At 54.5% G+C, this 22,369-nt stretch overlaps 1 protein-coding gene across 1 annotated transcript; it reads left to right on the forward strand.

Moving 5' to 3' along the window:
* Positions 1-900: 900 nt before the first annotated feature.
* LOC119111419 (collagen alpha-1(XII) chain) lies at positions 901-21,955 on the forward strand. Its single transcript, XM_037235231.1, has 7 exons — positions 901-989; positions 14,915-15,044; positions 16,572-16,893; positions 19,238-19,387; positions 19,707-19,919; positions 20,882-20,980; positions 21,193-21,955. Exons 1-7 carry the CDS (start codon positions 901-903, stop codon positions 21,480-21,482), a joined length of 1,293 nt encoding a protein of 430 aa, XP_037091126.1. The 3' UTR covers positions 21,483-21,955.
* Positions 21,956-22,369: the final 414 nt, after the last annotated feature.

The raw sequence follows: 22,369 nt of genomic DNA on the forward strand, positions 1-22,369 counted from the left end.
TGCTGCTGGCCAGCTCTGTACCGCGCCCTGATGGCCAGCTTTGCACCGTGCCCTGCTGGCCAGCTCCGTGCCGTGTGGTGCTGGCCAGCTCTGTACCGTGTTCTGGTGGCCATCTCTGTACCATGTCCTGGTGGTCGGCTCCGTACTTTGTCCTGGTGGCCAGCTCTGTGCCGTGTCCTGCTGGCCAGCTCTGTAGCGTGCCCTGATGGCCAGCTCTATACCGTGCCCTGGTGGCCAGCTCTGCACCGTGCCCTGTTGGCCAGCTCTGCACCCTGTCCTGGTGGCCAGCTCTGCACCGTGTCCTGCTGGCCAGCTCTGTACCGTGTCCTGGTGGCCAGCTCTGTACCCTGTCCTGGTGGCCAGCTCTGTACCGTGCCCTGTTGGCCAGCTCTGTACCGTGTCCTGGTGGCCAGCTCTGTACCCTGTCCTGGTGGCCAGCTCTGTACCCTGTCCTGGTGGCCAGCTCTGTACCCTGTCCTGGTGGCCAGCTCTGTACCGTGCCCTGTTGACCAGCTCTGTACCCTGTCCTGGTGGCCAGCTCTGTACCGTGCCCTGGTGGCCAGCTCCATGCCGTGTCCTGGTGGCATCCCCTATATGGCGCCCTGGGTCCAGTTCTTCATTAGCAAAGTACTCACTAGTTGTAATGTCATAGGAAGTTACGTCACACGCGAGCTACTGCAAGTCCAGATCATAACACTTGTATGGGGCGCGTCCTGTAATGCCAGAAGTAACTAGCTTCCGTATTGACTTTGTCGATGGCCTGTGGTGGCGAGCCTGCCCCGTCCTTCGTAGGACAGCCCTGTGCTGTCCTCTAGCGGCAGGCGGCGGGGCCGGCGGCGGCGGCCGATCAGTAGTGGCAGCCCCGTGGACGGGCAGACGGAGCTGGCAGCGGCTCTCGCCATGGCCGGCCGCCGCTCCCCGCTCGCGCTGGCCCTCCTGCTCGCGCTCGGCTTCTGCCTGCTGGCGACGGCACACTCCAGGTGGTCCAGGTGGGTGCTAACGTCACGCATCACAGTAGGACCGCCACGCGCCAGACAAAGAGCCAGGTCGGTCGACGTTGCAGGTCAGGCTCCACGCTGTAGAGCGGGGAGTAGAGTGAAGTGACGCCCAAACGGATGGAGTTATTGCTTTTCGGATAACCGGGGCGAACGGGCTGAGCGGGACAGACAAGCATGACATTGCTCTCGTCTGCTTGCGTTGGACACGTTGGTGTGGACCTCACTGGAGGCAGGGACGGCTGAAAGGGGGTGGCAATGCCCAATTTCCAAGCCAGCTGTATCCTAACACCACCGTTGTGTTGATGCTGGTTCCCATGAGGTAAGTGTGGTACCAAAGTGGTTTTGATGGTGTGATTGTAAACCAATTATAATCATTGGCATATGCATTGCACTAACGTGAATCTGGTCAGCCCACAGCTACCTCGAAATTATGTGTATATATATATATATATATATATATATATTTATATTTATATATATTTATATATATACACGAGATAGGCGCTCAAAACTAAAGGCGAAGGGAGGGAGAAGTAGGTAGGATTTACGGGTGAAACGATCTTCATTCAGGGCGAATCGACAAGGGAGTGTAGGCCAAACGCGGCCGTAGGCCCGCAATATATGGTGTGGCCTGAGTGGGAAAAATGGCTAAACGTTCCCCGAAGTGCGCAAAGAACGGATGTCTCCGCGTTTTGCACACTTCATCCCAAGTGTGGGGAAGGCTGGAGCCCCCAACTGAGTAGCAAACTTTACCCTTGAGGCCAAGTTAGGGAAATGGGAGAAGATGGCTGGAAATGCATGAAATCCTTTTTTCGAAAGGACTGCCCAGAATCGGAGTCAAGTCTCACTAAATGTGAGCGGTGACGGATGCGTCGAAGCCAGTGGATAGGTGATTGCTGAGAATGAAGCGCGGTATACAGGACGTTCTCGCTCTTGGCAAGTAATGTACCAATCGGGATCTGTCGAAGCGTCTTGGCAAATCGTGGTCTGTTCAACGGCGTCAGGACATCCATTGCCACATTTTGTGGCATGAGAAGTGTGGACAGGGAGACAAGTTCACAATTTTTTTACGAATGAGAAAGACCTGCGGTTTCTGGTTTTCGGTATTGTAAGTTTTATGCTGAAAACAATCAGCTGTCATGCTAGGGGACACCAGCTAAACCTATCTAGCAATCATTAACATGAGTTAAAAAATACTCACGATATATCCAAATGCCTGCTTGATATCTTCTTTTATCGGTACGTCTTGGTACAGGAAAGGTTGGCTGTTTTCAGAATAGTAACTCAAACCGTTTACATGGGCTCGAATCCCCAAACTCAAAATAACTTCGAAGTTGGGTAAATTAACGGCGTTTTATTTCTGCGGATGCTGGGGTGGGCGGTTCTGTAACTTGATGGTCGCTGATCCGTGTCAGCAGGGGCATTCCGCTTCGTTGCAGTGGATGCTCCGCCGACATGGCAGCGCTCCTTGACAGCCGTGGACTCATTTTTGCACTTCGAAGAACGCTTATCGCTGAGACGTAAACCCGCTGTCTTCAACAGACGGCGAAACCGATGGATGATGATGGGTTGATGCTGACGTAATGCTCATGAAATTCTGTCCAGTGTCGCTCCACAAACATCGCGACCGTTCTACTTACTAACATGCTAGATGCTCTGGCCATGGTGCCGAACATGGTATTTCCGTGCTGCATTTTTGGCCTGCTTGCGCGGCGTAATTTAAATCGTGCAATCCCGGCGTTTGTCCGCCGAACGGCGCACTGGTCGCATCCAGGACCGTCTGAGACGATCGAGAAACCACTTGATTAATCATGCGGGCCGCCGCCGGCCAGCTGGTGGCCTGCCTCGGCGCCGCGCCGCGCCGCGCCGCGCAGGACAGCGGCCCGCCGTGCGGTATGCGCCGCCGTCTGACCCCGGCCGGCCCCGCCCGACCGCGGCGGCAGCCTGCGCACACACGGGGACAGCAGACAATACGCGGTGGAGACGGACATGGCAGGCGGCGATGGTAAACGTGTGGAGGAGACAAACAAAAGCAGGGTACCCGGTGGATTTGTTACATCAGCGGTAATGGACAAAATACCGACACATGGACGGCAGAGGCAACACAGTAAACACACGGACGGCAGACAGACGGTAGAGACAGACGGATGACAAAGGACACACGCTAGATACGCGGATGGCCGAGGCTACATGGTGAACACATGGACGGCAGACATACGATGGAGTCAAATGGATGGCAAAGGACGCAAGCTAGATATATGGACGGTAGAGCCAGGCCACACGGTAAACATATGGACAGCAGGCGCATGGTGGAGACAGACGGAGAGCCGATGACACGGTTTAAATACATGATCGGCCGAGGCTACATGTTAAACACATGGACGACAGACACATGATAGAGACGGACGGATGGCAAAGGACACGAGCTAGAGATACGGACGATGGGGCTACACGATAAACATATGGACGGCAGGCGCATGGTGGAGACAGACGGATGGCAGAGGACGCCATTCAGATACATGATCGGTCGGGGCCACATGAAACATAAACACATGCACGGCAGGCACATGGTAGAGACAGACGGATGGCAGGGGGCAAAGTAAGATTCATGAAAGGCCGGGGCCTCACGGTCAACACGTGGACGGCAGGCACATGGCAGAGACAAATGGATGGCAAAGAATGCAAGTTAGTAGCTTGAACAGCGAAGCAGGGGCATAGTTTCCGATTCAGTCGGTGGGGTTCCCCCGACTTGTGCTCCAGGCCCCAATCTAGGGAAAAGCGGGCCAAAGCCGTGGAGAAACCCGTCAATTGGCGTATTTCGGGGGTATGTTGTGTCATTTTTAGGGCTCAGCCCGCCAAAATTATTTTGGCAAACTGTGCCCTTGCGTTAATGGACACGCAGCCGACACATGAACGTCAAAGACCACCCGTAGATACATGGATAGCAGAAGACACACGACAGACACATGATGGGCGGTTTATATGCATGGACGGCGGAGACCGTATGGTATGCACGTTGAGGATGGTAAACACGTAACACAGGGCCCACGGGATAACATGGCAGCTATCGCGTGAAGTGTGATAGACACGTGGACGGTGGAGGATGCACGACAGGGGCAGGAACGGCGCAAGAAACATGCTGAAGACATTGGCAGCGTAGGATGCATGGCGAATCCGTAGACGGTAGAGGACACTTGACAAGTGCATGGACGGTAGAACACGTCCGGTAGACACGCGGGCGGCAGAGGGCACACGGCAGACACGGAGAGGACAGCAGCAGACACCGTAGAACAGATGATACACAGCAGAGCTCACGCTGCAGACACGGTAGAACAGATGATACACAGCAGAGCTCACGCTGCAGACACGGTAGAACAGATGATACACAGCAGAGCTCACTCTGCAGACACGGTAGAACAGATGATACACAGCAGAGTTCACGCGACAGAGACGAGACGACGTTCACGCGACATGCGAATATTTGACCTCTGTACCAAATTTTCCCTCTTAAACACTACCTTCTATAAATCGCTGGCTCCGGCAAATTTTGATGCTCGGCATAACAAGCGTTCCGCCTTAAGCCTCAAATGTGGCCAGCAAATCCGGCGTTCACCGGCCGCTGCGTGAGCGGACTCAATACCAGTGGACAGGCTGCTCAGCCGTGGTCGGGGCTGAAACAAATCAAAGGGAAGCACAAACAGAGGAGCAAGGCCGCAAAGTGCACTGATGCACCTGCCTCAGGCTGCCACCCTCCGGTCGGTAGCCTGGAGCCTACGCCGCCAGCGAGACCGCCGGTGTACTGGCTGTTCTCTGCTCCTTTTTTGGAAAGTGCTCCGAGGCAGAGATCAGACGAATAGTGCTGCAATGCACAGTGCCAATTTTGCTCATATCTGGGTGTCACGTGTGTCTACGATGTATTGCGCTTTTATATAGTGTTTATCTCTCCGCATTTCTGTTTCCGAAGCGGCTTCCGTTACGCGATCCCGCCGAACTTGGTCCGCTCGGATCAGCTGTATGAACGCGCTGCACCTCGCCGCGTCCACATGGATCCCATGCAGCGGGCGGCTGGCGGCAGCACGCAGTCGTGTCGTAGCTACGAGGGGTGTCGGGATGGCGCCGAGGCATGCAGGCCGACAGAGTGGCCGTGTCGCCCTCCGCTGGACCGGCGGCCGGCCGGTGCCGAGTGGGCAGCCGCCGACGGTTACCTAAACAGCCAAATCTCTGGCCCTTCCGGGCGTCACGTTTATACACACCAGGCGCCGCCGCCAGCTGAGAGACGGGCGGCGCCGGGTTCGACCTCGCTCATAGCCCCAGCTGCGCCCAGCTCCGCACAGCTCCAGCCGCCCTGGCCGCCGCCAGCTGAGAGACGGGCGGCGTCGAGTTCGACCTCGCTCACAGCCCCAGCTGCACCCAGCTCCACACAGCTCCAGCCGCCCTGGCCGCCGCCAGCCCGGCCACCGCACGACGGCAGAGCTGCGTTGCTGTAAACCTAAAAAATGTAGGTCAAATTTCTCAAGAACGCGAAGTACTTACTGAAACAGCTTTGACTGCTTCATCCGGTGTCTATTTGTCTATGTTGGCGATAGCTGGAGGGGGCACGAGGCAAGCAATTCAGCTAATAAGACACAGGCGGGTGGGGTAAATTTGACCCCGGAAGTTTTTCCAACGTAACTTTCTGCCTAGCCTATCCTGCGTTGCGCACATCACTTACACGAGGATCGCTTCGTTCGCCACACGTTGGAACTGAAGCAGATGATGGTGGCATTGCGTTTAGAGGCACAATAGCCAGAAACAGTGTCCCCTTCCACGGGACAATTTTCCATTGCGAACCTGCAAGCCCATACTGCTTGTTCATTGAAATGAGCAATGCAAACAAATATTAACCGAAGGACATCTGCCCAAACGTATTTGGGAAAGAGTTGAGGACCAGTTTCTCAAATGATGCGTCGAGGAGTGCCTTATGCCTTGTTTTACATTAACTGAAACGCATGTGCTTTGTCAATAAAATGTTGGTGTGTCGAGAACATGCATAAAAACGGGGTGCAGTATAATCTATGCTGAGCGAAGATATTGCTTGTGAATTCTAAATAACTGCATAAATGAATTATCTTGGCACACATTGGTAAAGTACACGCATATTTCACATATCGATAGACAGGAGAGGCAAGCAAACTGTCAAAGGCTTCATACGCGCATGCTCTGAACACGCAAATAAGCTTAAAAAATATGCTGCAAGTGTACATATGATGTGTGATCATCATATGATGTGATGATATGATCACATCATATGATGTGATGATGTAATCGCATCATATGATGTGATCGATGATGATGATGTGATCACATCGTATGATGTGATAGTGATCCTATGATGAACGTGGTTAGTCAGAAAATAAGTGAACAAGTCCCAAAAGTTTTCGTACCTGTACACTTTTGACGGATTCCTCTTCTACTCTCGTCCCTCCAATGATTTTGAGAAATCGACACCCATGGATTTAAGAATTACGAATCACTTACATTCTTCTTGGGTCAGGTATGAAGGCTAGACCAAAGTCAAAACCACACTGATTTTTAAATAGGAAACTTGCTTGTCTGAGTAGATATGCGTGTTCATTTCAAACTTCTTGGTCACAGAAGCGTCAATAGACATCTTATTTGGATGTGGTGAAAATGAGAAGTCACTGACCTGAAATGATCCAGATCAACCCTTTGTTGTTGGGAGTACACCTCCTAGCGTAAACATTTACGCTTGTCTAAACTTAGGAATCAAAAATATCGTAGGTTCGTGGTCACCATGACCTTCTGCAGGCCAAATAAAGTAACTGACTTTAAATGAACACCAGGGACCTTTTCGTTGAAAGACGTTTCCAGATCAAACGTGGTTGCATGAGCAGGCCTCGGGGCGCTTTGGACAACGATCTGGAGTTTGAACTTGCTTGACTTTATTTGATACCAAGGTCATGACCTAGGGACCTCAAAATTTGAAATGCGTGATTTCATATACACGTCTACCTATCCTATGAATGCTGCGTCTCTAGCCCTTTGAGATGTCAGATTTTAAGATCTCAGTGGCTGGGTCAAACTGACCCCCACCTGAGCGCGGCATATTCAACTAGCCACCTCGGCGCGTGTTTTGAAGCTAGTGCATGCTGTAATCGGGATAGCGAGATCATGGTACGGTCTTTCGTGAGCTCGCGACATATGTGTCGTATAAATGGCTATTGGATACCGATGGCTATACTGGACCATGCGTCATGATGATAAATTACTTTGGCATCTAGCAGCAGTGCATGCTGTCTGGAAAATTGGTGTGTGTTAGTGTCAGACGGCGGCACTACTGACAGATATAACCATTTCCTGTTAGTTCTCATTTGGGAAACATGATGCGCTTGCCGTCTGTGAAGACGAGATATCTCTGACCCATGTCACCGCATCCACGGCATGCAGGCTCGGCTCTGACCTCCCGTGAGTCATCGACTGCCGCCGGAGCTCGCGCTCGGACCCGTGACTCGGTCCTTCCGTCCTGCGGAGCGCGTGCGGCCTTACGTTCCATCAGCCCCTGCGTCGCCGATCTGTGGCCGGCTGCGGTCCGTGGTCGGCCGAGCTGCTGGGAGGTGCGGTCCGGCCCTCCCCGTCCAGTACACGGCCGGCCTCTGTCGTGTATACAGAGTGGGAGGTGTCGGCAGGGCTAGACGGCTGCGAGATAGAGCGGCCCCGGGGGAGCGCCAGCAGACGCCGGCCGGCCGGCCGCCGACCGCCGACCGCCAGAAAAAATAAACCCCCGGTCATGTACCCGACGGAACACGGCCGGGGATAACGTGCCTCCGAGACGGCACGGGCGACGCGCTCGCGCGCCGTTGTTGGCCGTCACTCCGCTGACGCCCGCTGAGTGGTGGTGGCGAGCGGCTGACGACCGCCGGCGGCGGCTGGTGGCGGCCGCGCGGTGCTGGCGCTGGCTGCGAGTCAGGTGGGGCGCCGTCGCAGCCGACGGCGACGTGTCGACAAGGCGCGCGGTTTGTTTTCGCTGCGCCGCTTCTGACCACATCCGCCAGCTGAGCTGTTGTGGCACCTGGGGGCTGCGACGAGAGACGGCGCGCATGAGGTGCTTATCATGAGGATGGGCACCAGTCACTCTCTGTGGTGCTGTTTTTAAGGGCTGGACATGAATGGCGAATGTGCTGCCGGGTAGTTGCTTATCTAGCCTGGAGAGTCCGGGAGTCTAGTCCGAGAGTGGTGATTGCTGTTTGCGAGGACAAAGAAAAAAACTTAAACCCCAGATACTTTGCTTATTCAGGGCCACTGCAGTTCACATGAATGTAAGCGCTGGTGGACAATTTAAACATCGGCGACCGGTAACAAATTCGTGCTGGGACTGAAAACATAGGGCTGATATCCTATGGAACGCGGGAGAACAGACTCCGTCAGGCCTCGGCAAGCTCAAAATGGGGGGGGGGGGGGGCTGGGAGGGTTCAAAGTGGGTCCGGCAGGTTCAGCGGCCCAAGGGAGGTGTCTTTTCGATTCGCATAGGGCGAAGAAAAATGACCCCATTGCACGATGATAGTCCAAAACGTTTCTTCGCAAAAAGATGACCTCAGAGAGTACCTTAGCTACCTCTGGGTGCTCAGAGGGCCCATCTGGCCACCCAGGGCCACCCTGGCCGTTGAGTGGTTTCTTCCTGGCCACCAGGATCCGGGCGCAAATCCAGACCGCCCCTCCCTCAGGGGTTCACTGTGTCCAGAAAGAGCCCCTTGGGCTGCGGGGGTACAAATGGGCAATATGGTCCTCTGGACACCATATATGCAATAACAAGTAGCTTGAGCACGCGCTCTCTTACGCCGGGGGTGTAACATCCGAGAGGTTAAAGCATTTGCTCCCACCTTGGGGGCCGGGTTCAAACCCGAGTTTTGCCATGGCACCTGAGCGCTAATATGTCCTCCGCAGTAGCTGGTGATCTATGAAAGGGTGCGCGATGGCGTGCGTCCCATTCCCTTTAACAAATGTTCAGCCGCAAATTGCACCCGGCGTTGCAGTCACCATCCGGCCTCTGTTGCCCGCTCGGGACGGTTGGCCTGGGCAGCACCAGGCGGCCTCTAGCGGGCGGGCGATAACGGCCACGCACGAAAAAATAATGCCTTCGAACGATTTATGTAAGCGGCTCTCCCGATTGAAGGATACTATGGTCCGTAGATCCTAGCTGTGTAATGCTCACAATGATCCTCCGAACGGAGTACCAGTTACGCCACGACGAACGGTCAAGATTTCAGCGAGTGAAGCATCATGGACGAAACATGTGAAAATCTGAAATAATAAAATAAGGTGAAAATGGAAAAAATATGCGAAAACTCAAACGGAATACAACTTTATGAATATGGTGCGGTGCTGGCTAGTGTGCGCCACATGAAAGTTTCGCTGCATGTAGCCATTCGGCGTACCGGGCTGTTCTGGGTCGTAGGTGTAATGACTCCACTCGATGTAATGTAATTACGTATTCCCTCCACCAGTGTTGTCGTATTCGACGGCCATTCGGGCGCGCTCTAAAAACGGCAAGGTCCTCCATCTCTACCCCCTCCCCCCTCCTGGTCGCCGGGCTTGCCTCCCAGTAAACTCCTTCAGTGTGCCCCGAGCCTGGCCCCCACTTTTTAAAACGTTCCTACGCTTATGTAACAGAATATCTTCTTTTGCGCCAGACTAGTACTTCCGGGAAGAGCCTAGCAGCTACCAAAAATCGCTGCCTTCCCTCGGCCTGCTGGCACTATTTCCGGGCACGTATAGTGTCCACTATGTGGAGGAGCTGCCGTGGCCATCAGTGGATGTTTATCCTAGTAAATAATCTGCCTTTGAATAAAAAAAAGATGATAAATCGCCTATATCACATTTTCGGAAGCTGTCAGGCACCTTAAAAGAAACATTGCTAAGATACTAACAACCATCTCCTGTCCTACAGATTGTCACACCCCTGAAATATTACACGCTATTCAAGGGCTCTCCATGTAACATCGCCCATATTCAAATGTGCACGTGCTTGCGTGGGACACGTTCAAAAAGTTTGTAAGCGTAAGTATGTGCGTGATTTTGCGTGATTTTGAACGTGCCGGCATAATATGTTGATAGAAAGGTCCACGCACTAAAACTCCGATTCCACCCAGCCGTATTTTACGTGGAATTTCTTACCTTTTTACAAAAAGCACAAAAGGTTCAAATTATGGCCACAACATAAAGTGTCCGAGATCCGTGAAGTACTGCACCTGGGAAATATCTTTGGTGAGGTCGGAAATAGGAAAAACAAAGTTTCACCCCTGCGAGAAAAAAAAACGCGCAGCATCTCAGAACACCAGAACGGAGTCTGTTCAGCGTGTGACCTGCCTTGATCCGGCAAGATGGCTGCTCCGCGGACTTTCTCTCTCACTCTCAAGGTGCTTGCGCCATTAGCCGGGTACGAGCCCGTCATCCATCACGAGTCTGAATGATCTGTCGGATAGGTACTGTGCGGCTCCGTGCGCTCGGGCCTGTTTGGCTCACCGGCGCTCCCACTGGAACGCGTGCGCTTGAAATGGAGGTGAGACGTCGCAGGCACCGCATGGGGGAAACGAGATTCTCGCATGGCTCATGCACGCACGTGTTTGGCGCTGGTCCCTGCGTATCACCTGATGATACGAGTGTTCGCGCGGCGTTGACCCATCACACGTTTCGTGAGCAGATTCAGCGCATGTGGGCATTGTTAAGGTGGAAATGTGCTCGATCCTTTCTCCGTGCCAATGTGGATGCTAGTACATCTATTCATAAGGCGCCGACTCCGAGAAAACTTGCGCACAACGGTCCACGAGAATAGGGTGAGTTGCATTACGCCCAAGTAGTATCAGGGTGACTTACTCTAAATCTATGCTACAGATACCGGTCTTGAGTCGCTCGGCTGATGCACGTCAGCGCCCTTTATCGTTCCTTGTACTTCCGACTGCATACGTGCACGCGTCTCGGGGTGAGCACAGCAAAAATGTTTTCTTCAAATCGTTAGAGAAATTTAGCAATCCGTGGAAATGTGTGTTTAAGGTCTCACGGCATAGCCAGACTAAGACGAATGCCATACCAAGTGTTGGGTAGCACATGTGCCGCTTGTGCCGTAAAGCATGTGTATGACGTAAACATGTTTTTCCCATGGCGTCTGTTTGCCAAGGATTTCGGGGTGGTGCGAACTTTCTTCCAAAATGTCGGGTGGTACATATTGTATCAGCCGTGCATGGGGCGTGTTGTATCAGTCATTCAATATACCGACAATGATGCCATTGACTGATCCACTGTCATTGATTGGCTGACATGACCGCGATTACTTACCGCCATCCAGACAATAAGTCAGCATTTGCAGTATCTAGGGACAACCATAAATTCCAACCAAACAGCCAAAACCATGGGGGCGGTAGCTGTAAAAACGCTGATAGATTAGAAAGGAAAAATGTTTATCAAGTCGCAGTCACGACCAATGACGAATTAGCAGAGACGAGCGTCTTTTGTTTACACATCGTAACCTGTTCGCTTCCTTGCGATTCACCCTACTCTAACCAACAGGACAACTTCCCCCACCATGTGATGCATCTTATTTCAGGGCGGGCTAGGTTACATCATGTGGTATGAAGATAAGAGCAGCGTAGTGCTGTTTTGGCATGGGGGTGCTGAAATTAAAAACTGATATTGCTCTCCATACTCTCTCCTACACGTGAGACAAATAAGAGCTACCCATTCGGAGGCCATCGTGATTATTGACATCAGGAGAAGGCTCAAACTACGCTGTCGTTTAGTTAGCCGCTCGGCATATTTGTGTGGGCATGCCGCAGCCGAGGCATCCCGCCCTGCGCTGCAGACGACCGGCGTGACGCGGCGCGGCCACGGGTCAGGAATGTGTGTCACGGCACCGGGCCGCGCTGCAGGCGCCGGCTGCAGCGCCGGGCCAGGCCGGCAGCAGCGAGGCCGCGCTCCGGCGGACCTGCGGCTCCCCGGCAGGATGGCGGGGAGGCCGCACTCCATCGGACCTGCAGTCCCCTGGCAGGACGGCGGCGAGGCCGCGCTCCATCGGACCTGCAGTCCCCTGGCAGGACGGCGGCGAGGCCGCGCTCCATCGGACCTGCAGTCCTCTGACAGGACGGCGGGGAGCCCGCGCTCCACCGGACCTGCAGTCCCCTGGCAGGACGGCGGGGAGGCCGCGCTCCATCGGACCTGCAGTCCTCTGACAGGACGGCGGCGAGGCCGCGCTCCATCGGACCTGCAGTCCCCTGGCAGGACGGCGGCGAGGCCGCGCTCCACCAGACCTGCAGTCGTCTGACAGGACGGCGGGGAGCCCGCGCTCCACCGGACCTGCAGTCCTCTGACAGGATGGCGGCGAGGCCGCGCTCCATCAGACCTGCAGTCGTCTGACAGGACGGCGGGGAGCCCGCGCTCCACCGGACCTGCAATCCTCTGACAGGATGGCGGGGAGCCCGCGCTCCACCAGACCTGCAGTCGTCTGGCAGGACGGCGCGATGTCGACCCGCTGCCGTACAGCAGTGGCTCAGTGCTACACCGCCGGGGCAGGCACCGGCCGGCACATCGTCAGCAGACTGAGCAGACCCCATGGCCTCCTCTGGCTCGAAACCGGGCATAACAAAAGGCGCGTTTTATAGCACAAATTATGCACAGTATCGTTGGTCACAAGCCAAGAAGTTTTAACTATGCTAGCTATTGTGCAGTGTAATTATCCCTGAGAGATACCAAACAGCTGGGAGAATGCTATCTTGTATGCATCCTGTTTGTCGCAGGGACGTTCAGTGGCGGCAGGTCGGACGATGCTGCGAAGTTTCTTCGCAGCACTTTTAAGTTGTTGCGCATCCCAGGCAAATGTTCCTCCAATCAATCCAGTGAAGCGCGTGTCATGTGGGATGTCACCCTGTCCTGCTGGAACCACTCCCGGTTCCGAACAATCACGTGAAGTCGTCTCGGCGCCGCCCAGAAGGATATCAGAGCCACTGGGAAGGGTATCAGTGCGGTAACGATGTGGCGCTCTGATGAGGTGTTGATAGAATCCTCGTTCTCGTAGTTAAAACATCTTCTATTGAGTATCGGTTTGATAAAGGTGAGATAACTGATGAAGGGCTTTGTTTTTATAATGTTTTCTTCATTCCATGCCCCCGCAGTCTTGAAGGTGCGAGAAACACGCTTGACACTTAAGAAAAATCTAGGTTAACTCTTGTCCGAGCCACCCTTAATCAATGGTAATTTTACATAGAGAACGTCTGTTCATTTCGGTTGTGCGCGACCGCTTTGCAAAGTTCCTACTGTTGCTTTGTTAAACCGAGATTTTACTGCACAATTGGGAGAGCTCACTCAGTGTTCCGGGTATCCGTTCGCACGGAGCCGAAGGGATATCTTAAGCGCCATGAGCCCCACATGACTGACGAACATAACATGCTAGCAATGCTCTTCGCATTTGTAATACACGGCTTACCTTCTTAGTGCTTTGGCGTGTACCAAATTGTAATGTAATGTAGTGTGGGTAGCCATTATTTTAATGATGATTTAGTACCAACTCTTTGATTAGATGCATTTCTGTGATGAGCGCCCACACTAAGCACTGCGTGTTGGCGTGAGCCCTGACCCCAACATCCGATCGTAAAATTACGGGTCAACGGCAGAATTTTGCGACGAAAGCTTGACATGCTCCAATGCTCAGCACAGCCGCACTGATTTCTGACGTCATCTAACCATCAGCGCGGCCGCTGCCACCGACCGCAGGCTATCCCAGTCTGGGGACAAATAGCGAACACCTGAAGCGACTCGAACCTATCCCACCACAGGTGGGTGAATCGAAAGGCAGACGCTCTGACCAAGTGAGCTGTCGGGACGGGCTATAGCACATTTTGGGACGAAATGATCAAAAGCAAAGTTCGGCACTATATCTTCCATCTGGTTGCGCCGCAAAAAATAGTGTCGAATGATGGAATCACCACATTTTGTGTGGCGTGCTGCGGAGGAAAAAAAAAATATTGGGGTGGCATCGACACGTTTTCCGAAGACATCTGACCATTTGCAAAGCTTCCAAACGTCGGGTTTTGCTAAATATAACGGGTGTTTATTGACAAGGTCATTTAACCACAACCCCTAGTATACTGAAAATCGCTCATTTTCAACATAAAACCAGCAAGTCAACGCCGGAACTCCAAGAGTTCAAGGCCCTGCTGCCCATACAACTCTCACGTGTCAAAGGGCTGGCTGCGCTACTTCTTTAAACGGTGATTGGTGACCGTACAGTCACCAGCCGTTACCGTGTATGTCCTACCAATTATCTACATGTCTGTTGAGAGGATCATGAAGTTCAGTCGCATTCTTCATGCAGATAAGTCCTGGCAGTGTACACGAAATTTTTATTGCCTATCATCTGTGCGTGTTAGATCAAGATATTTTTTGCGTAATCTCATCTTTTTGCGCCCACAGTCTCCTTTGATGAACGAGAAACGGCACCAATTTTCGTTGATCACAGCCGGTCGACTTACTAATATTTTATTCTCTGAATGACACGCCATTTTAAGTTTTTCAAAAGGTAGCCTCAGACCGGCTTCGAATGGAAAGCCATTCCTCAGCAGCAAAATAATTTTGGAGCTGACGAGCTGTAAAAAAGCATCGGGACGCAAATTAAAGTGACCGAAATCTGAGAGTAAATCAGGATTTGGGGACGGGCTGGTCAAACTTTATCTATCGGCTCAGCCCCTCGACCAATTTTAGAAAGCAAATCCCCTCGTTTGTGGTGATACCGTTTTGAAACAAGCATGCATGGCGATGACTTCAAGCTCATAGCCATTGGGTTTTCCACGCGTCTACTGCTTGTCGGCGCATTTGACGCTTAGCTTTGCATAATGTGACAGCGACTGATCGTGTTGTTTATCGTGTCGTTTCAGCAACTTTTGCCCGATGATGGTGGAGAAGCGAGTCTCGTGCCGAGAGGCAAACGGCACGGAGGAGTACGACGCCCAGAGCCGCCGATGTCTCCAGACAGGCAACTACAAAGACTGCCAGACCACCGTGTGGGTAGGCGGGGCTGACGGCCGTCTGACGCGTCGACAGATCGACGATAACATAATCTAATGGGGAAATGAGAGCTGAATACCGGTGTCATTACTGATGCGTATGCAGCAGGGATAGGTAAAAAAGCACGCAATGGCAATATTTCTAAACGGTGTGGTACAAATGACACATCGCATGCTTCTGTGTAGGCGTCAGCGCCATGAGCAAATCAAATGAAGCCTGCTCTTCCCCACCCCACCCTCGCCCCTCCCCGTAGCCTGTCCACTTCGCCCATCTCGTTGTGCGCCGCCGTTGTGTGCGCCAGTGAGACACTGCCACACGCAAAACAACATTATCCTTAGGACGACTGAATAAATATCAGACCTCGTGTGTAGGAAAGGTATGCACTCATACGTTCCATGTGCTGAGGTGGCCCGAACCACTTCCAGGAAGCGCACGCGAACCCGTTACGTGGAGACCTTTAAAACGGTGATGGAGCCCGGCCTCGGGTGCTGTCCTGGCTTCGAGGGACAACAGTGCAGGGAAGGTGCGGTATTTACAGACTATCGGCGGTGGTGGCTGGTAGCGGGTGGGCGCTGCTGGTGTCATTCAGATCATTCTATTTGTTGTTCACATTCTATTTGTTGTTCATTCTATTTGTTGTTCCCCGGCGCCAGGGAAATGGTACTGTGAAACAGCTGAAATACGTGCCTGGCGTACTGTACGTGAAGTGCCGGACGCAACGAAACTACATCGCAAACTTTACCGTCCATCCCTGGGCACAGCAAAACGCAGTAATCGTAATAATGTGTAGCGCATAGGGTAAACCCGGTCCGCCTAACACTGCCCGGCCCGACTCTCCGCAGCCTGTTTTAACTGCACAAACTTCCGAGATCTGCTGAGTCGTGTCATTACGTTGGAGGCCTTCGTCAAAATACGGAGCCCCTCGTCGGTGCCTCAGCCACGCCCAGCTAGCCGTGAGTCGGTTATTTGTCTTCTACGCCGGTCGTTCGCAAAGTGTTAGCAGACGGGGCTTTGTCACAGGCACAAATGCATTTGACAACCATATACGATAGTCTGAGCTACGTTTCCTTGCGGCTGCTGTGTATGCAAACCACCACACGTCCAAATGCCTGGTCCAGCAGTCGGACGTGACTGTTGTAAATAGCATGCACAACTTATCTCGTTCGTGTCTTTATCGTTGTCGTCAGCCAAAGTCTGAATGTCATCGTTACCGTCAGCCAATGTCTAATTCGACATCGTTAATGTCAGCCATTGTCTGAGTGAACAGCGTGGACTAGGTGCCTGGTCTCTGCTCCTTCCCTCAGAATCTGTCGGTTGAGAGAAGACATGCTCACTATTGCGCGTGCTGTGCTCCCTGTACGATGATGAAGTGGCGAAATGGTGTCGAAGTGTAAGTCGCTCGCACCAGTGACGCGAGCCACCGTGAGTCACGTGGCGATACCAGCTGGGATAACGTGCGCCGGCTGGGAGCACCCAGCGTGCCGGAGCCGACCCGGCCACACCGCCACACGCGCCCTCTGTCCGCAGCCGCCGAAGGGGCGCCGGCGCCGCCCAACGACGAGCCCGGCCGCGAGTTCCCACCGCCGGCAACAGGCCGGTGCGACTGCCCGCCGGGCCTGCCGGGTCCGCCGGGACCGCCGGGACTGCCCGGACTGCCCGGCACGGCCGCCACGGCTAGCCCCGAGAGCTCAGCAGGCCCACCGGGAGCAGCCGGGCCTGCCCGGCCTGTCCGGCCCGGTGGGCCCCGAGGGCCCGCCAGGGCCGCCGGGACAGGACGGTCTGCCGGGACTGAGTGGCCCGCCCGGTCCGCCCGGACAGCCGGGCCCCGTCGGCCCGGCCGGCCGGCCAGGTACGTACCCCCAGAGCCGCAGAGGACGGTTCGGCGGCCCGCCCAGCACGGATGACGTCACGGTGATGAGGGGTTTAGGTTGCTGCGTAGCACAAACTTGTGGTGCGCACTAGTGATGTCACTGTTCTTGGCGAGCTTAGTTGCCTTTTAGGTGGTCAAGAATTTCTCTTTTTCCATCTGTCTGAAAAGCGACCTGGCGTGTCTTTACAAAGCCTCCGTGACCCAACTACATGAAACAATTCAAGCTCTGTAGTGAACTGAAAGCGTAAATGATGAGAATTGCACAAGAGAGCATATACTTGGGAAAGGCAATCAGTCGGCACATTGTGGATGCACCTTATGGTGATTGTCAATACCGCATATATGCGCCGGGGTGCTAGCAGGATTTTCGCCAGTATGGGCCTGATCCTGAGGAGAACCCGGTAGAAGCTCTCTAGGAACCAGTCTGGAAAGCAGCGGTCGTAGAACCTTATGAACGGGCGTTTCTTTCCGTGTTTTTTTTCAATACGTGGCAGCTCCGCATTAGCTACACAAAACATCGACTAGGTGCATTTGCGCAAAAGGTGAAAGCAGTCCTGCAATCATATCTGGGTCGCTATGGAGGTGATTGGTAGGCTCAGGTGCCAGAACGGGTCGAACACCACGGACGCGTGGCCGTGCATCGCAGCTTGGACTTGAGCTGTCTAGCAAATGGGTCAAAGGACTGCGAGTTCTTTAGGAACAGGAAACGCTGCCAGGCCTCCAGCGGCTTCTGGTTGGCACTGAAACTGTTATCGGTGCCGGTGGTTATGGGCGCGAGTTGGCTGTTAATGAGGTTCACGCCCTCATGCGAGCCCTCCAGCAGGTATCTAAGACACTCCTGTGCGTCCCGTTGCTGATGGCTTATAAATCGGGCCGCGAAATGAGACAAACCCCTGGAACTATGGCCTCAATGGGGAGGTAGTCAGCGCCCGGTCAGCCCTATCCGAGCTCTTTCACAGGTCTCGCTTCAGCGTGCCAAATGTTCTGATGAGTGTCCCCTTCAAGATGTAGTCACGTAGGGTGCGGGCGCTGCTGAGGAACTGCAGCACCGCGTCCAAAAAGGGCATGTTGCCAATGTTTCCAGGACCCGTGAGGCCGAGCGGCCTAGTCACGGGCTGCGCCCTTCCGCCAGTCTCATTATTGGGAGACGTGACGTCCGTGGCCTCTCGTTTTGGCGACGCGGCTGACTGTCGTGACATGCCATCCTTGTTGCGCTGCACTGCACAGCTTCGTGTAGGCTCTTGTTTTACCAAAGTGACAGCTTTTCTCAGTTAAAACGCCAGACTCTCCCAGATGTTTCTCATGTTTGTGGCTTAAAGGCTGTATGCTGGAAGGCCTGAAACGCAACTTAATTTTGTCTTCCTTGTAGACGATTAGCGGTGGCAGGTCGACTGCAGATTTGCTGCACAAGCGAGCACTGAAAATGAGCAAACATTATGGCCTTTGGTAACATTTACTCTGAGGCGAGCGAACCGTAATGGATCCCAGTTTGAGCACACTCTGGTACATATTACACGCCACACTTTCTCTTGGTGCCACCTGTTTTCGATCTCACGAGGAAGCTTTCCAAGCAGGCAACTTAGCCAAGCACCTTCATCAAGCACCTTCGACAAGCGCCAACAAGAAACTTCACAAGCAAGCTTTAGAGCCCGGCTGTTATTAGCTTCGTTGCCCTAGCGTCAAACGTTGGATTATCAAGTCTATTTATTGGGTGTGGATTATCATTTTTCTAGATTTGGCATGCTGGTGTTGGAATTTTTGCGCAATTCTTGGTACCGAGAGCAGTTAAGGGCACACAAGACTGAGCCTCGATTGCCTATTTTATCTCCGAGGGTCAATCAGCTGGATGTACCACATAATGTCGCTAAATATTGTGTGCCTACGTTAAAGCCTCCATTCTCCGCATTTTTTGGTCAAATCCAAGGGTACGCAAATGCAAATTTGAATCCGTAAACAGATGCGTTGCTAATATCATGAGCATTGTTTGCAATTCATTTCCATGCCATGGCATGAGAGAGGAAAGCAAAACTTCCCAGGTTGCGCAGAATTCTGCGGAAATATCCCGTTCGAAACCAGCTCACACCAGCATGACCGCTCAGTTTCTGGTTATAGTAGGGGCATTGCGCACATTTTGCTATGAACTCACTAGCCACGCGATTAAAGGCCCGGCCACCCCTAACATCGTGAGCATGAGATGTCAAAAGCTACCTCTTCCGAACTAAACTTGTTCCAAACCGGAACCAGCGCCTCCGGCCGTTGTTGGATGAGCCTGGGTCCAGTGTCGGCTGTGGCACCCTCTGACGCGTTCTGTACCGCCACCCAGGTGACGCCGGCCAGCCAGGGGACGTGGGCGGCCCGGCCCTGACGCCGGACCGGCCGCAGGACCGCTACTCAGTGCCGGGAGCACCGGGCGTGCCCGGCACTATTGGACGTCCCGGACCGCCGGGACCGGCCGGCGAGCCGGGCCTCAGAGGTGGGGAACGGGGCTGGGCCCGCTGCAGGCCGCCAGCCGGCGTCGGGGAACGGAGCACGGGTTCAGCTCTTAGTTATGAACAAAGTTACAAATATCCCGCTATCCAATTCGTAAGCAATGAATTTTTCCATACTTGACAGCAAGTGCTGCCTGCTGTCACGATGTAAATATGTGCCTTAGAAAAATACTGCTGAAGATGTTCCTACCCAATCACCAGGGGTGACCAGGTTTTCCCAGGTGATGGGTGGCCGGTGCCGCGGTGTTTCGCTGCCGTGAGTGATGACTGTCGGCGCGCAGCTGACATCGCGCCTGCCGGCAGGCGAGCCCGGTCTGGTGGGGCTGCCCGGCGTGCAGGGCGAGGCCGGCCCTCCGGGACCGCGCGGCCCCCAGGGGGAGAAGGGCGAGGCCGGCCTGCAGGGCCTGCGGGGCCCGCCGGGCGAGCCGGGCCTCTCCGGACTGGCCGGGCCCAAGGGAGAGCCCGGCGAGCCCGGTCCGCCCGGCCTCGGCGGAGCTGCACCGGTCACCACGCCAGGTCAGCAATGGTGGCGCCACCTGTCGCAGGGGACGCCACCAGAAGGCGCCGCGCTCTGGGAAATGGGCTGTCCAACAAGGCATCCGGCGGGGCGTTTGGTACAGGATGCCAGCGTTCGTCCACTGCTCACTGTCGAAGGAGCCGTGGTGTCGACGTATGCCACTCACGCAGAACAACGCATCCTTGTCACGTTGGAAGGTTTTCATCTCTTAATTGGTTTGATCACCGACTGCATTACGGCGCAACGTCATTCAGACGTGGGTTCGATGCTCTAGGAGCCGTCCGTAAATTACGTTATACTTGGAGGAGGGAGGAGAATTCTGCTGGGACGTAACGGAAGCGTAGCAAACGAGGAGAGGGGGGGTTTGGACAGCATAACGTGACGCTCAGGCGTGGTTGCAAACCATTGCAAGATTATTAAAAGACGTATACGCTCAAAGGTAGATATAACTGACTCCATTTCAAGACCAGCAACTGATGCCTTACTCGTTTCGCATATCTCGCTTAATTGGCGACCAAACAGGCGTTACTTTTTTGGAAAGTACATTTTACGCCGTGTTACCAGGAGAGAGTTTCGCCTAGCGTAATCAGTGCGCAACGAAGGGAAGATAATTGAAAAACCCCAAAAATGCGGAACGTAATTTATGGACGGCTCCTAAGAGGCCCGTCGTTTAACAAGTTTTCCAAGGCGGTAGTGTGTTGCCGACTAAACGAGCAAGTGCTAATTTGCAATGGATCCTGGGTTGTGTGAACCGGGACGCGCTTTGCAATACCTGTCGATCCTGATGTTACCTTCACACACCACAAACAGTATCTTACATCACATAAAGCATATTGGTACACTTTCAGTTAACAGATGGCATTGCGGAAAACAAAACAAACAATGCAAGCTTCGTTAAGAGACCGACTAGTTGGAAGCTTTCGTGCTTTCGACAGCTCATACAACGTGCCTTGTTATCCAGGAGAGGGGGCGCCAGCTGCGGTGGAAGAACTGACCATAAAAGTACTCACTCTGGAGGCCAGACTACAGGACATGGAGAAGCAGCTTGCGGAGCTCAGAGGTATGTACCGTAGAAGGCGTCCTTTCGGTCGCCGAAGGCCTGTGGCCGTTAACTTTTTCACGCACCGGGCACGTGGATGACGCCACAGAGAACACGCCGCGACAACAGGGACGATGACAGCTCAAGGCGGGCACCATTGCAGCATCCCAGTGACGTCATGGGATTGTCCGTTGGCGAAGCGCAGCACCTGGTAACTCGGCGCTGCTTTGCAGCCGGCACCCTTGACCAAGAGCCTGTCGAGGGGACGCCGGAGGACTACATCGACTACGACTACGGCGACGAGCCGGGCGCCACGATCGCGCCTGGCCTCGGCGCCGCCGAAACCTACGACTACGGCGAATACGGCGACTACAACAACTGGGACGACGACGGGTCTGGCGTGCGCAAGAGGCGTCGGCGGCTGTCAGGCCACCGGGGGCTGTCGAGCCACCGGCGGCGGGCGGGGCGCCGGCGGGGCCGCGCGCGCTTCTCCCGCCACACCGGCCGCGGTCGCACCCACTGATCGGGTCGCACGCGCGCTGCCTGGCGGCCGGCCGCCGCGGCGCGGTGCAAGTCTTTCCAGTGACGTCAGCCGCCGCGTGGCCACACGGCCGCGCGTCTCCCCGCTCTCTCGGCGGGACGCGGCTTTGATGCGAAGGGCGTTGCACGCTGACGCGTGCGGCTAGGCGATAGCCGCATCGTTCAGACAGTCGAGGCTGTGGTGCTGGCGTTGCTTTGAGGTGACTTCGACCAGGGCTGCGCGGCACGGGCGCGCCCGTGGCACTCGCCATGTGTGGTGACACGCTGCACTGTATCAGCGAGATCGGTAAACACATGATCTTGAAAAAGAAGCCGTCACTGGGTCCAACATGGGATGCGTTCCAAAGTGCTCTAGCATCGAAACATGAAGCATCGAATTGGGTCTGAAATAATGTGTTCAGATAAGCCTAACACTGCCGAGAGTTGTGTCCGTAAAAATAAACCCAGCGTGGCAACTGCATTCGTTTGACGTAGATACGACGCTAGACAGCACTCGCACAGATCGGCTGCCAGCGAAACGTTCGCGTCTCGTCAGACGCCGGTAGCGGTCCGTTATAGCGCCGACCGCCGGTACTTCTGCAGAACGCAATCAGAACGGACGGCGCCCGACGGTCCGCAGGTCGGACAGCCGATGACCGACGGTCCACAGGTCGGACAGCCGATGACCGACGGTCCACGGGTCGGACAGCCGATGACCGACGGTCCGCAGGTCGGACAGCCGACGCCCGACGGTCCACAGGTCGGACGGCCGAGAACCGCCGGTCCACAGGTCGGACAGCCGACGCCCGGCAGCCCACGCCCGACGGTCCATAGGTCGGACGGCCGAGGACCGCCGGTCCACAGGTCAGGCAGCCGACACCAGGCAGCCGA

Source organism: Pollicipes pollicipes, unplaced genomic scaffold (genome assembly GCF_011947565.3).
Source record: "Pollicipes pollicipes isolate AB1234 unplaced genomic scaffold, Ppol_2.1 Scaffold_7261;HRSCAF=8764_pilon_pilon_pilon, whole genome shotgun sequence".
Lineage (NCBI taxonomy): Eukaryota > Metazoa > Arthropoda > Thecostraca > Pollicipedomorpha > Pollicipedidae > Pollicipes > Pollicipes pollicipes.